This window comes from Mus caroli, unplaced genomic scaffold (assembly GCF_978045245.1).
Source record: "Mus caroli unplaced genomic scaffold, Mus_caroli_1 scaffold_6, whole genome shotgun sequence".
Classification (NCBI taxonomy): domain Eukaryota; kingdom Metazoa; phylum Chordata; class Mammalia; order Rodentia; family Muridae; genus Mus; species Mus caroli.
In genome coordinates this window covers 247,501-262,313 of record NW_028227261.1, presented here as the reverse complement: position 1 = coordinate 262,313, position 14,813 = coordinate 247,501, and the positions used below count along the sequence as shown (strand labels likewise).

General features: G+C 48.7%; 2 protein-coding genes and 1 non-coding gene across 5 annotated transcripts in view; 1 reads left to right on the top strand and 2 right to left on the bottom strand.

Moving 5' to 3' along the window:
- Nucleotides 1-2,989: 2,989 nt before the first annotated feature.
- On the bottom strand, nucleotides 2,990-3,093 carry LOC115030927 (U6 spliceosomal RNA). The gene has a single exon (XR_003836526.1). It is a non-coding gene; the product is annotated as a U6 spliceosomal RNA (small nuclear RNA).
- A 2,646-nt stretch (nucleotides 3,094-5,739) lies between these two features.
- On the top strand, nucleotides 5,740-9,288 carry Tnfrsf18 (TNF receptor superfamily member 18). The gene is made up of 5 exons (XM_021161331.2): nucleotides 5,740-6,171; nucleotides 6,950-7,072; nucleotides 7,567-7,654; nucleotides 7,826-8,028; nucleotides 8,096-9,288. The coding sequence occupies exons 1-5, from the start codon at nucleotides 5,880-5,882 to the stop codon at nucleotides 8,215-8,217; spliced, it is 828 nt and encodes a 275-aa protein (XP_021016990.2). The 5' UTR covers nucleotides 5,740-5,879; the 3' UTR covers nucleotides 8,218-9,288.
- Nucleotides 9,289-12,210: 2,922 nt separating this feature from the next.
- The window catches only part of Ttll10 (tubulin tyrosine ligase like 10), a 27,427-nt gene continuing 24,824 nt past the window's right edge, over nucleotides 12,211-14,813 (bottom strand). For all 3 annotated transcript variants that reach the window (XM_029476630.2, XM_029476628.2, XM_029476629.2), the window contains one exon: nucleotides 12,211-14,811. In XM_029476630.2, the coding sequence (XP_029332490.2) occupies nucleotides 14,309-14,811 (503 nt within the window). In that variant the 3' untranslated portion in view covers nucleotides 12,211-14,308. The remainder of the gene's footprint in view (nucleotides 14,812-14,813) is intronic.

The following is a 14,813-nucleotide window of genomic DNA, read 5'->3' as shown; positions in this document are numbered from 1 at the left end:
ACTGCAAAGAACCTGTCTAAACAGGTCCACTTCCCCCATATTCTTTCTTTTTCACTACCTCTGGTGGGTGGTGGGCTTAAAGAGAGGTTAAAGTGTTAGAGAATCATCATTAAAAATAAGATTTGAAAAAATTAAAGTTCTAGTTTGTAGCAGTAAATTGTTAAATCTGCTCTATGCGTCTGGCGGGTATGCTCCTCCTCGATGCCTGCTCAAATGTTTTGGATTCATGAGTGAGTGAAACACACACACACACAACCTTTGTATTTTTTTTTAAAAGATTTTATTTATTTTATGTATATGAGTATACAGTAGCTGTCTTCAGACAACTAGAAGAGGGCATCAGATCCCTTTACAGATGGTTGTGAGCCACCATGTGGTTGCTAGGATTTGAACGCAGGACTTCTGGAAGAGCAGTTAGTGCTATTAGCTGCTGATCCATCTCTCTAGCCCTCAACCTTTGTATTTTAATATGCCTTAACTACCACAATGGCTGGGTCACTCTTGAACCTCCACATGGTTAACACAGTCCCTCTGATATTCCGAGGTAATACTTACTAAATTTGTCTTTGCTGCTCTGAACCCTTCTGGGCAGCCCTCCTGGGACCACTTTTCCCTTTGCATGTACATTTTGGCCATCTCTCCCTCCTGTACCTTCCCTGTGTGGTCTGTCTCCTACACCCTTGTCATGGCTGAATCCCCTCTTCCTCTTTCCTCTGCATTTCTTGCTCTGGAATCCTAAGAGTCCCACCTCTGTCTCCCTGCCAAGCCATTGGCCACTGGCAACTTTATTTCCTAATCGGAGCCAACTGGGGGCAGGGACCCTCAGTGTAGATGTGCAGGGTCCTGTGGGATTTTGAGAATCAAATTAACACAAATAGCATTAGAACCAACCCACAACAACAGTTATGCATAATCAAATAAAACCAGAAGCCAAAAGGGCAAAGATTGGTGTCATGTAGTACATGTTAAGAGTCAACTAGATGTAGGGCTGGAAATATGGCTCAGCAATTAAGAGCACTTGTTGCTCTTCCAGGGGACCCTGGTTCAATTCCCAGCACCCACATGGCAGCTCACCACTATCTGTAACTCCAGCTGCAAAGGAGCCAACAGCCTCAGAGATACACACAGACAACACCAATGCACATAAAATTAATAATAAATATGTAATTTTAAAAAAGAGTCACTATATGGCCAAATGTGGTGGCACATACATTTAATCCCAATACTGGGAAGACAGAGGCAGTTGGATCTGTGAGCTGGAGACCAGCCTGATCCACATAGTGAGTTTCAGGTTGGCCAGGACTACATAGTGAGACCCTGTCTCAAAACAAACAAATGAGCACCAAAACAAAAACCAAAAAAAGTCACTAGACATCCTGGTGGGGTGTGTAGGAGTGCTGTGCTGTGTCAGCTGTACTTTGAGGCAGAGGAAGCATAAGAAGATGTAAAGATGGCTGTTTCCTGCCTCTTGCCACTGGAGGTCACTGACCTGATGTTATAGGAACATTTGGTCAACCTCCCCATCTTTTTTTACTTGGCCTACCTGTGGCCAGATATGATGAACTTAAGCCACCACTTCTGCATTCAGCAGCCCCCAGCCAAAGGAAACACCCACTGAACTACTAAATGCCCTTCGTTGGGTGCCTGTGTACAACCACACCTTAAGTCTGGGGGTGGAGTAAAAGACCAATCGGCAACCTCCAGCCCATAAGGAAGTCCATGCCTACAGAGGCCAACAGGAAGCTGGAGAGGGTTGGAAGAAGAATGCTGTGAGGTTTGGAAGGTTAGGGATTGTAGGGAAGAAATGTCACCTCCACACTAGGCAGATCACACCTATGCCTCCTCCTATTGAGCTCAGGCCTCCAGTCTTCCAGCTGCCTCATTTTTGGGCTGCTGAACCTCTTCCCGAATTGAACACCCAATATCTATGCCTGGGTTTACTTTCTTTTCATTCTGGTGCTGTCCCAAAGTACATTCTCTATACCCCCACCTTATCTCAAAAACTCCCTTTACTGAGGCCCCATGTCAGTCTGGGAATTCCCCACAGGGTCGAACTGCCAGGACCCTCTGCTGCTTGGAACATGTTCACTGAATCCTGTGAAACAAACCACAAGGAAACACAGGGAGCTGCTCATAAAATAAAGGAGATAACAGTGAGTAGATAAAAATAACTCTGCCCACCATCCAGTTTTGGAAGCTGCTTGTTCTTGGTAGTAGTCGCTGGCAGTAGGTACCTAGAAGTGGGTGGGACAGGAAGTCTGACATAGGTGCTGACATTTGCTGATGTCATCAGCCTGAAAACATCTCCTCAGGTATAGAACCTGTATCTTTTGATCTTTGTGGTCCTTGTGTGGTTAGTACAGGAGCACTGTATCTCCTGGAAGCCATTGAGCTAATTAACAGTCTGCACTTCAGAATCTGAGTTGCCTTGCAAGTCTATATCAAGAGGACTTTGCCCACGGCTGAGCTAGAACACGACACCAATGCCCAAACTCCAATGGGACACCTCTAAAGTACATTGCATGTCTTGCCTAGAGAACAGGGATCCCCAGTGTGAGGATATCATGGTTGGTAGGACATACCATGTGCACACATTGCACTCTAGGGTTAAGGCAATACTATTAAGACATGGTTCTGGCTGACCTCTTAAGTTTTTGTTTGTTTGTTTGAGACAGGACCCTCTTCGTAACTTTGACTGTCTTGGAACTATCTCACCATATAGACCAGGCTAGCCTCAAATTTAGAAATACACCTGCCTCTGCCTCCTGAGATTAAATCCAACAGCCTTCTGCTGTAATTAAAAGTGTGCACCACGCTGGGCAGTGGTGGTGCACGCCTTTAATCCCAGCACTTGGGAGGCAGAGGCAGGTGGATTTCTGAGTTCGAGGCCAGCCTGCTCTACAGAGTGAGTCCCAGGACAGCCAGGGCTACACAGAGAAACCCTGTCTCAAAAAAAAAAAAAAAAAAAAAAAAAAAAAAGTGTTCAGCCCCAAATATGGAGTGCCTCATGGATTTTTGTGTCATCCTTGCACAGGGACGGTGCTAATTTTTGTAATGTCCCAATTTTTGTACAAGTGCTACCAAAATGAGCATCCCTTGAATTTTTTTAAATTATAAGGAATAATATATAATTTTTTTGAAATTTGTTCTATGTTTACTTAATTTTGGTAGATAAAATTTGTAATCTTTAAAAATTTTTTAATTTATTTTTAAAACAATTTTTATTAGATATTTTCTTCATTTACATTTCAAATGCTATCCCGAAAGTCCCCTATACCCTCCCCCTGCCCTGCTCCTCAACCCACCCACTCCCGCTTCCTGGCCCTGGCATTCCCCTGTACTGGGGCCCTCGGCACCTTTATGTAGAGTCAAAGCATGTGGCTTTCCTTCTGTCCTTGTAACCAGACTCACCTCCTTGGCCAGGAACTGCATAAGTTTCTCAAAGAAGAGGTTCTGGGGGGCTGTAGAGATAGCTCAGTGATTAAGAGCACTGACGACTCTTCTAGAGGACCAAGGCTCAATTTCCAGCACCCACTCACAACTATCTGTAACTTCCAGATCTAACATCCTTGCACAGACATACGTGCAGGTAAAATACCAATGCATATACATATAAAAAATAATAAAAGAGGTTCTGCTGAGGTAAACCTAGAGTAGAATACCCAGAGCCCCCTCAATACCCTGCAGAGACCCGGGCTGCCCCTCAAGAAGCTTACACACCTGACACCAGAGAACAAAAGGGGTTGCATAGTTAGCTGGCAACTTCAACTTTTTTACTTCCTTAGCCTCCTCCAACTGCCGTTTAAAAGGGTGTCAGACCAGGTTTCCCGGGTCTATCACAATCACAATGGTCTCCACACCCCCCATCTGTGAACACAACCATAGTGAAGAGGAAACTTAAGGGTTCTTTGGAAAGGCGGTTGGATGGTGTTTTGCTGGGGCAAACACGTTGAAGGAATGTTTCATTAAAGTGGACACAGGTGTGAAAAGCTAAGGCAGACTCTTGAAGGAATGTTTCACTGAAGCAGACACAGGAGAGAGGATGTTCTGCTAAAGCAAGCACATGAAAGGACAGGTGATGAAGGATTCTTTGCTAATTACAGGCATGCTTTGCTTCAGCACGTGGAGGACACATGATATTTGGAGGGAATAAAAATAGGACTCCACCGAGTGATGGAGAGAGCTTGGCTTGCTGATACAGCTAGCTGTACAATGCTCATATGTCTTGAGTCTTCACTGATCTTTGCTTCCCTGAGAGAGACAGAGCTGAGAACTTCTAGTGTTTCTGTTAGTCCTTGCTGGCCTGGCTGTCTCTGCTAGGGCATGTCACCGCTGTTGCTAACCTGACTCTACTGAACTGGTGTATCTGTGAAGTGTTTGCGAGTAGATCTAGCTGCCACTGCCTGCTAACCTATGAACTGAACTGCCGATTTCCAGACAACACAGACAGGAGTTGCTCCAAAGAACCTTTCTAAACAGATCCACTTCCCCTGTGTCCTTTCTTTCTTTTCCACTATGTCTGGTGGGTGGTGGGCTACAAGGGAAGGTAACGCATTTAAGCACCATCATTAAAAGTAAGGGTGAAAAAATTAAAGTTACACCACAGTTATATCCTGAGATGTCCAAATTCACCCTCAGTCCTCCCAAAAGTCCTCACTATGTTTCCCTGTGGTTATTCAACTGGAAGATGTGGGAAGTAAGGCTGAGTACAACAGAGAGGATACCTGATAGAGGCAGGGTTCCAGAACCCGTCAGTGGCCACATGAAGAAACTGTTAGGAGACACCTAGCACAGCATTGGTTCTCTTTCAGACCCTAGATTAGGCAAAAACTACATACAAACACCTGTTTTCACAGAGAGATTCTTTATTAAGCAGAGAAGAAAAATTAAAGTGGTTGTTTTCTGACTCAGGCACAAAAACAGCAGCAAATGACCTTTCACATGTAATTTTTGTTTGTTTGTTTGTTTGTTTTTTGAGAAAGAGTTTCTCTGTATAGCCCTGGCTGTCCTGGAACTCATTTTGTAGACCAGGCTGGCTTTGAACTTAGAAATCCGCCTGCCTCTGACTCCCAAGTGCTGGGTTTAAAGGCATGCGCCTCCATGCCCGGCTTCACATGTAATTTTTAAGAAGAGAAAAAGGGGAGGCCTGTGTTAGAATAGATTAGGATGCAGTGGTATATTTTAATTGGGCGTGTTAATTAGTTGAACCAAAGGGGGTTTTTGATTGCTGGACTTCAATACTTTGATAGCTGAACCTTGGTAGTCAGCCTCAGGAGGAGGAAATGGCCAAATAAGAGAAAAGACCTTGGTGGCTAGGTAACCCTGAGTTTAGGGATGTAATCTAGCCAGGCAGAGGGAATGGAAGAGAAGGGCAAGGCCTGTCAGAGCCATGCTGGCCACGTTCAAGAAAATGAGGCTCACCTGTATCTGGGACTCCTTTCTTGTTGTCTAAAATTGTGTGAGGAGGTGAACAAAAGTGGCTCCAGGGAGAGCCAAGAGAACCAAGCTGGAACTGCCAAGGCTAGACCTGGGCAAGCCACACTGCCCATGGCTTCATGTGCTTGCTAGGAATACCTACTTTATGATGACCTTCTTAGAGAGGCATGGTGTGTGCTCTGGACTCCTCTCACTGGCTCTCCTAGTTTCCCAGGCTTAGAGGAACTTCCTGGGGCAGAAGGGGAAAGGGGGTAGTTTTATACAACAATAAGGGGTGCCCACAGGTGGCAGCAGTGGCACGTGTGAATGGGCATCCTTTTCCTCTGTAGCCTAGCCAGGGCGAGTATGCTGGAGTTGGAAGAGGCTTGTAGGGGTTTAGGAGATGTCCAGAAAGGTGATAGCTTTGCTCTACACTTCACAGAAGGCCTTTACAAACACCTCAGATGTCTGCCGGAAGCTGGAGGTGGAGCTGGCCTGAAGCCCAGTCTGAGGGGTGGGGACAGAGGCAGAGGCAGAGGCAGAGACAAGGCAAGTTGGAGCGGGAACTCCTGAAATCAGCTAACAGAAGACTCGGGAGAAGCACTATGGGGGCATGGGCCATGCTGTATGGAGTCTCGCTGATCTGTGTGCTGGACCTAGGTCAGCCGAGTGTAGTTGAGGAGCCTAGCTGTGGCCCTGGCAGGGTCCAGAATGGAACTGGCAACAACACTCGCTGCTGCAGCCTGTATGCTCCAGGTAAGGCAAGGAGGAGAGTGGGAGTCAGGATGTACAGCAGCACCCTTCCCTACACTCATATAAGGAGGCTGGGCACAGGGCACATGTGAGTTGGTAGGTAAACTTTTGAGTCTGGAGCTCTGAGAAGGAGGTAGAGGGACAACTTCCTCTCGGAATGTGGGAGCAGAGGCAAAAGAGGCTGGAAACTTTTCCCTCAAGAAGGATCTGGGATCCAAGATGAAAGAGGACCATCTGTTAGGTGGATCAAACCTTAGCCATCACTGAAGCTACTCTTTGTCTGGGTTGGAGTCTCAACATTTCCTCTGGTTTGTCCACTGACTGCGACTTACAATTGTAGGTATAGGACAGTCTGTGGACCAAAGAAAAATATCTCAGCACTTCACCTTGCCACACTTCTGGTATAGAATGGGGCAGCTCTGAAGCCCCATGTCTCTGTGATAGAGATGTGGATATCAGTGAAGGCAGCTGATGAGGTTGTTCTAGTCCCTTGAGGGACGATATGGGGTGAGAATGGGGCAGCATGGGCCCAGGGCCCATAGGAAGCCCCATGTGACTCCCACATCCAATGTAACTTACGAAACCACAACTTTAGAGCAGTGGGAGGTATGTATACTAGCTGTCAGCCAACTGAAATGGAACACTGAACTAGACAAAGCTTAGGGTCTTGCAATTGGGGTTGATTGAGAATGGAGCCATAGCACCCTAAATACTTGAAGGATCAGTAGAAGCTCTGGAGAAGGGGCTCTGTCTAATGGCTGAGGCTCTTATTCTTGTCCAGGCAAGGAGGACTGTCCAAAAGAAAGGTGCATATGTGTCACACCTGAGTACCACTGTGGAGACCCTCAGTGCAAGATCTGCAAGCACTACCCCTGCCAACCAGGCCAGAGGGTGGAGTCTCAAGGTATGTTCCTAGGAGACTGATAAAAGCCACAAGACAATCATGAGTTGGACCTAGGGCCAAGCTGATATACCCAGTGAGCATGTGTAGACATGTAAGAATGTTTGCAGATAGAGCTCTCATGGGTGCATCTTTTAGGTAGGCAAAGACCTACATCCTAGACTCTAGAAGGGATAGGTGGGTCAAGTGGTCTCTGGGTACCCGAGCCCTTCTTCTTAGGCTGGACTTCTCCATCATGAGGGTGCTGATGTCTTCTCAGGGATGTTTGTGAGAGGCTGTAGGTGCTGGTCTGCTCTCAGACTATTATTCTGACTATGGTCAGGTCTTACCACCAATCCTGTCCGTCTTCATAGGGACCAATGTATCATGCCAGTTCTAGAATAGGCACACATGGTAAGCAATAGCTTATTCAGGCCCTAGACCTGGTGAATAGATAGACCCTTGTCTGACTCCTTCTTCATTAACTTCAGTGGCCCTAATAGTCTGTCTATCCACAGGGGATATTGTGTTTGGCTTCCAGTGTGTTGACTGTGCTATGGGCACCTTCTCCGCAGGTCGTGACGGTCACTGCAGACTTTGGACCAAGTAAGTCCTGGATGAGTAGCCTAGGCCCATTCTGAGAAAGCCTCCCCTATCCCTCCCTTGTAGTGACCACCAAAGAACCCCCATTCATCTCCCAAATGGCTTAGAGGACAGCAGTCCTTCTAGTGTGGTCGCTTTGGTAACCAATCCTGACAATGTCTGTCTGTGTCCCAGCTGTTCTCAGTTTGGATTTCTCACCATGTTCCCTGGGAACAAGACCCATGATGCTGTGTGCATCCCGGAGCCACTGCCCACTGAGCAATATGGCCATTTGACTGTCATCTTCCTGGTCATGGCTGCATGCATTTTCTTCCTAACCACAGTCCAGCTCGGCCTGCACATATGGCAGCTGAGGAGGCAACACATGTGTCCCCGAGGTCAGTTGTGTCCCAGGGAAGGGGAAAATGTGTCTCAGGCCCCTCACTTACCATAGTTTTACTACAGAGACCCCGCCATTCGTGGAGGTGCAGTTGTCAGCTGAGGATGCTTGCAGCTTCCAGTTCCCTGAGGAGGAACGTGGGGAGCAGATGGAGGAAAAGTGTCATCTGGGGGACCGGTGGCCATGAGGCCTGTTCTTCCTCTGCGCCCCAAGCCAGACGCTACAAGACTTGCCCAGATATACCCTTGGTGAAAGCAGGGGCCATGTTCTGCATCCTTCCCTGGGCCTGGCCCTGCTCCCCTCGACAATGGCGGAAGTGGGTATATGATAGTGGTGAGTTACAATTGGGCCCTATGGCTGCCTTTCTCATTTGACAGCTCTGTTGGAGTAGGGTCTTTGGGCCCACCAAGAGCACCAAGTTTAGCACAAGATCTTGTACAAGAATAAATACTTGTCTAGTAACCCTGAGTGGCTGTGTCCTAAGGACGGAGGAAAGCAAGGAGCCCGGAGCTGCATTGAGGGACACCCTTTGTCATCCTATGCCCACAGTCATTTCCAGAGTATGAAACTAAGAAGGCAGTCTAGTGAAATATCTTGGCAGACAAAGAAAGCCTCCTGCCTCTAAGCCTGATGAGCTGAGTTTGATTTCTGGGAACCATAGTAGGAGATTCTGCTAATGCCAACAAATTATCCTCTGACTTCCCACTTGCCTACACACACACACACACACACACACACACACACACACACACACGCCCGCGTGCATGCACACACAAATAAATGTAATGAAAACTTTAATATTTTAATGGGAAAAGCATCTGAGGCCTGTCCTCAGTGCTCCCTCTTGGTGGTAGTGGTGGCACAAGCCAAGGTTAATCTTGGCCACAAACCCTCAGTAGAGACCATCAAGCTAAGGGGGTTTTGGAAAGTGATACTCTATACTGAATGCCTGTCTTCACTTCTCTTTTGTAAAATTTATATGTGTATTTATTCTACCTTTGTAAGTTTCCGTGTATCATATGTAACTTTTTAGAGCAGGGGATATGGACAGTTGTGAGCCACCATGTGGGTACTGGGAACTGAATCCAGGTCCTCTGGGAGAGGAGCAGGTGCTCTTACTGCTGAGCCAGCTCTGTCTCTCTCTTGGCTTTTTGTTCAAATCATTTCCCTCACTTCCGTCTGGTATGTATTGGGCAGCCGTGTGTTAAGCATGTAGTTTTGGGCTACTGCCCTTTGGGATGCGATGCCTGTGGAAATTGGAGTTTGACAGCACTTTAGGGCATTTGCCCTAGCCTAACTGCTTCAAACTTAGGCTTTTGTCAGGTTCCATACTGAGCAATATCTGGATGAGGCAAATTCTCTGAAGTGGATGGTTTAGACTATGAGGCACTCCCAGCAAAGCATCTTTCCCACTTCATGGTAGTTGTTGGGGCTGCTCATAGAAAGACTGAATAAGAGTCATCATCATCATCTTCAGCCAGTGCACACCTTTAATCCCAGCACTTGGGAAGCAGAAGCACTCAGATCTCCAAAGCTTGAGGCCACACTGGTCAGTAAACTCCAAAATAGCCATAGCTACATAGTGAGACCCTATCTCAAAGGAAACAAAAATCAATAAGGTCATCTTGGCTTGATGTCCAGGGAGTAGCAGGCCAGATGGAAGGAATCTCAGCAGCACACTTGAGGCATCTGCACACCTGGACATTTACTCAGCCCATCCCCCACTTTAATGCCGCCTGTCTTACCTCATAGCAGGTAAAGGGGGATTTGGGGTGAGGTGGGGTAGATCTGCAACCTCTGATGCTAACAGCCACATCCACACACAGGCTCCTGGGGGAGACTGGAAGAGGAGGTGGAAAAAAATTGCCATGGAAGTGGACGACATTGAGATCGGAATACAAATTGCTCAGGGCCACATGAAGCCCCTTAGAGATGTATCAGCATCCTCATTGCCTGGAACTGCCTCTTCTGTCCCCTACTGGGTGGGTGAGGAGTCACATACGAGCTACAAGGCTAGAATCAGCCTGGAAAGGGAGGCAAGGTCTGGGAGCATCTCCCAACTTGCCCATCACACCTCTAGATTCTGAGCCATAGGCAGTTACACTGGAACCACCACAGGTGGGACATCCCCAAACAGATGACGTGTGTGCAAATACCCACAGGCTGCATCTGCTGGAAACTCCTCCTGTGGGTGGCTGATGGGTGTGATAGTGAGATGGTAGGAGATTCTGCAGGGTGGGGTGAGGGGTGTTGTCTTTGCTGTATCCTTGCCTTGAAGCCAGCAACCTGCATTCCACTCACGTCCACCTCAGGGGCATGAGATGAGCCGTGCCAGCCTGTGAGTTAGATCTGGGGATTTCCACTAAGAACTGTGAGCTGTGCAGGGTCTGTTCAGGTCCCAAGGGCTGAGGCTGAGGGCCTGTAGCTGAGGGTCAGTGCCCATGACTGCAAGCAGGTGAGTGTGAAATCCAGGGGTGCTAGAATGTAGGGAACAGGACCTGATGAAAATATTCTACTGCAGAAGCCTCCTACCATCCAAGCAGAGACCACTTCAGCACCCTCCTTCTGAAGTATTTGCCCATCTGCATAGTCTGGCAACCACAACAGCTAGGTGTAGTGTAGCAGTGGGTTGTTAATCCGTTCGAAACTCCCCTCCCGGATGGGTGCTTGCGTGCTTCTTACCACCCACTAAAATGCTCTGGATTCCAGAAAGAAAGATACACACTCAGCCTTATTTTTAATGTGCCCTAAGCAGGTCAATGGCTAGGCCACTCCCTAACTCCAAATGGCTTACACACACACACACACACACACACACACACACACCTCCAACATTCATGAGTTAATACTTAACTAAATCTATATTTCACCTTTGCTGCCCTAGATCCTGCTGGGCAACCCTCCCTGGGGCCACTTTCCCCCTGTACCTACATGCCAGCTGTTTCCAGGGTGGTCTGTCTCCTACCCTCTGGTCGTGGCCAAATCCCCTCTTCTTCCTCAATCCCTTCCCAGGAATCCTAAATGTCCCGCCTCTGTCTCCCTGCCCAGCCATTGGCCACCGGTAACTTTATTGACCAGTCAAAAAACCAACGGGGAACAGGCTTCCTTTAGTCCTACTGGGAGGGGGGGGGCACTGCCAACACAATTAGCATGAGAACACAAGCTGCTACCCTGCAGCTCTGCTTGGCCTAGTCTAGCAGGAGGGAAGCCTTGCTGCAATTTCCAGAAACCTCTACCCCACAGTAGGTGCTCTCCAGTTCTTCCGGAAAACCACGAAAAAGTGTGAGGGCACGCGTGCGCGCACGCGCACACACACACCCTTCACCTTGATTTTGTAAATTTTGTTCAGTTTCAGATAAAGGCCCAGAGGCCATCTCAGTTCCCAGAAATGCTTCCGGCCACAGCTGGTGGCTCCTGCCCAGCCTCCACCCTCTCACTTCTCATTCTTCATGTGGAACATGCCCCAGCCTGACATATGAGATGCCTCTTCCTTTTTACAACTCAGCAACCCCTCCCCCAACTCCAGGCTCCTGACAGCTGTCTAGAGACCTTGAGGTGTAGGTGGGTAATGACTGTCCCTAGCTGCTGAGGTATGCTCCCACTGACTGGCACTACAACCTCTAGGTCTTCCCTGTACTGGGCTAGGCTCACATCCCAGAGACTGTCCCTTAGGCAGACGCCAGATCCTGACTAAGGAAGGCTTAAGTGTGTGTGTTGTAAAGGTCTATGCTGGCTGCAGAGACAACAGGAGATAGAGGGTGAACAGCTCAATACCCTGTATCTTGTGGTGGAGGAAACTTCTTGACTACTCTACTGGTAGGACCACAGGATTCCCTCCAAGGAGAGGAGGGAAGGAGAGAGAGAGAGAGAGGAGGGTTGGGAGGCACAGTTAAGCTGTCAGGAGCCCTATTCTCCTTGGATCACCAACCCCAGTGCCAATGTAAGGCCAGACCAGTCTTGATACAACCATCAGCTCCTAAGCCCTGGTTCTGTCATATTGTTATATTCCTAATAGAGGAATACCTTGAATCTGCCAGGTGGCTAGATGCTCAAATGCCCTACAGCTTTTCACTCCTTAGAGCTCTATGCGGTCCTAAACTCAGGACTCCTGGAGACTTACATGTAGGCTAAGGGCTTGAGGACCTGGAAGAGAGTAGATGGGGCCATTACTCCTGTGGGGTGAGTGAGCAGCAGCAGATCTGAAATGTTTATTCATTGACATGCTCTGCAGCTGTCAGGAATGAAGGGTAGCAGGTAGCCCAAGCTCTTGGACAGCCCATAGCTGGCAGAAGCCCTGCTTGAACCAGATAGGCTACTGCCAACGGGCATTTATCACATCAGGATCTTAGAAGAGGCTCTGTGTCCCCACAACAGCAGTGGAAGCATCTCCTTCCTGAGAGCTTTGTCACTTCTGCTGACATCTTACCACCACCCCAAGGAGGGAGGGGGCAGGAGGCAGGGCTGCAGCTCCATGTAGCAGCTGAGACCAGAAATGTTTATGACATTGGTAATGCCATCAAGGGACACAGCTCTGACTTGGTCAAGGAACTGTGAGGCTATAGAAAATAGAACTTGGAGGTGGTACAGTTGAGAATCCAATGACAGGTGTCCCCAAGGGACATGGCTATGTAGCACCATGGAAGCCTGCAGAAATGTTGCCCTGACCTCAATAACAGCCCAAGGCACTTAGGCCCTAGGGAGACTAGTCATTTTCCTAGCTTCAGTGGACTTCAGAACAGATACCCAGAGACCCACAGGCCTGGGGCAGGTTCTTTCCAAGAGGAACCACAATCTGTTATAGGAGACACTGAACTTGGTCACATAAGGACAAGACTGCTTACACTGCACCTTGCACTTCATGCTCTAGGCCACAACAGGAAGACTGAACTTGGAAGAGTAGTCTGAAACACCTGGCATGGAACAGGCAGTCTGAATGGAGAAGGGTTGTAGAGGGGGTGGAGAAATGTGGGATGTTCACAAACTAAAGTAAGGTCTCCACGATCATTTCTTCTGTGACCTAAGAGCCTCACTTTGCCTCAGTTCCTTTTGTTTTCCCATTAAAAGGTTCCTTGCCAGAGCAGCGGCTGTAGACAGAGCCCTCTAGTGGTGGCCAGGCAGTTCTATCCTAGAAACCGTGCCACAGTTGAGACTACTGTGCCAGGAAGATTTCCTTACCTATTAAGAGATTTTGCTCCAATACAAAACAGGGATGGCCTGGAGAGATGGCTCAGTGGTTAAGAGCACTGACTGCTCTTCCGAAGGTTCTGAGTTCAAATCCCAGCAACCACATGATGGCTCACAACCACCCGAAATGAGATCTGACGCCCTCTTCTGGTGCCACTGAAGATAGTGTCATTTAGTGTTACTAGATATAAAAATAAATAAAAGAACAGGGACTAGTCTGGCACTAAAGGTCAGAAGGGTTGGGAAGAGGCATCTGCCACCTTGGATATGCAAGAGAGGATTCAAGCTGGGAAGGACCTTCTGGAAATCTGTGGGTGGTCCTCTTTGGAGTTTTGTAGGACAGGGTTTGGCTGGATGGACTTACAGGCAGTGTCCTGGCTGCTTTGGTATAAGTTGTGGACACCTCAGAGATTTGAGACGGTCAGTGTTCTCCTTTCAAACCCCATGCTAACTGGGAGCACGAACATTGGAGAATGCACTAATCGCTAATAAGAGTCGTCATTCCTGGGAACTGCCCTGTCACGGCCAACTCCTTTGTGCCTCTAATGCCTGACAGGTTCCAGGGCATTTATAGGGAAATGGGGGCTTTGGCTATAGATAGTAGTCCACAAAGTGTCTGAAAGGCCAGAAGAAAGGTGTTGGGCAGGGTAAGGATGAACTAGAATAGTAATGGGGTAAGGTGGGGCTTCCAGAGTTCCATGGGTATCCAAGACCTTTCCTAGGGACTCCATGGAACAGTGGGTGGGTCCCAGTGCCAGGTTGCAGAGGTCATGAAGGCCATGGAGTTTCAGGAGGATCATACAGAATGAGTAACAACAGAGCCACACATGGGGACCCAGGATTTGCTGGGCTGCCCCAGAGAAGGAAAAAGAGGTCAGTGGGGATTTTCCCTTCCTGAAGGACTCATTCCCATTCTGCATGCTTCCCTCTTCCTCCTCTAAGGACAACCAAGGAGCAAATAGAGAAGCAGGGACAGAAGGGCTTGGGGGCGCCCAGATGGGACGGGCTTCTAGAGGTTGCGTTTGTCACAAAGTAGCTTTTATAGGTCCCGGAGAGGGCACAGCAAGGTGCAGGGCCGCTGGATGCTGTGGCTGCTAGGAGCCTCGATGGCTCGTGCTTCTCTGTTCCTCCTCGCGCTCTTCCTCGGGCGGACCCAGGGAGGGTTCCCTGGCTGTGTCCCTGCTGCCTTCCGGGGACCCAGAACAGAGAGAGGGCTCAGACTCCACTATGGAGCTACTGCTCGAGTCAGACAGCCTCGATTTGCGGGGGATGCATATGGGAGCTCCCCTGGAAGGCATCAACTTTCGTGCACCAGGCCGTTCTGAGATAGCGGCACGTGCTGAGGAAAGCGCAGAGGATGCGACTTCACAGGTGGGCCGGGGAGGGTTAGGGTTGGGGTTAGGGTTAGGGTTAGGGTTAGGGTTAGGGTTAGGGTTAGGGTTAGAGTTAGGCAAGCGGTTAAGTGGACGCGAGCTCCCCAAGCGCGGCCACAAGTCCGTAGTCTCGCCGTTGTAAAGGAGCACAAAGCGACGCTGTGACAGCAGAGGCAGCATCTTCTGACTGTGCAAGCTCTTTTGGCAGGTCTCAAGCGCCAGGTCT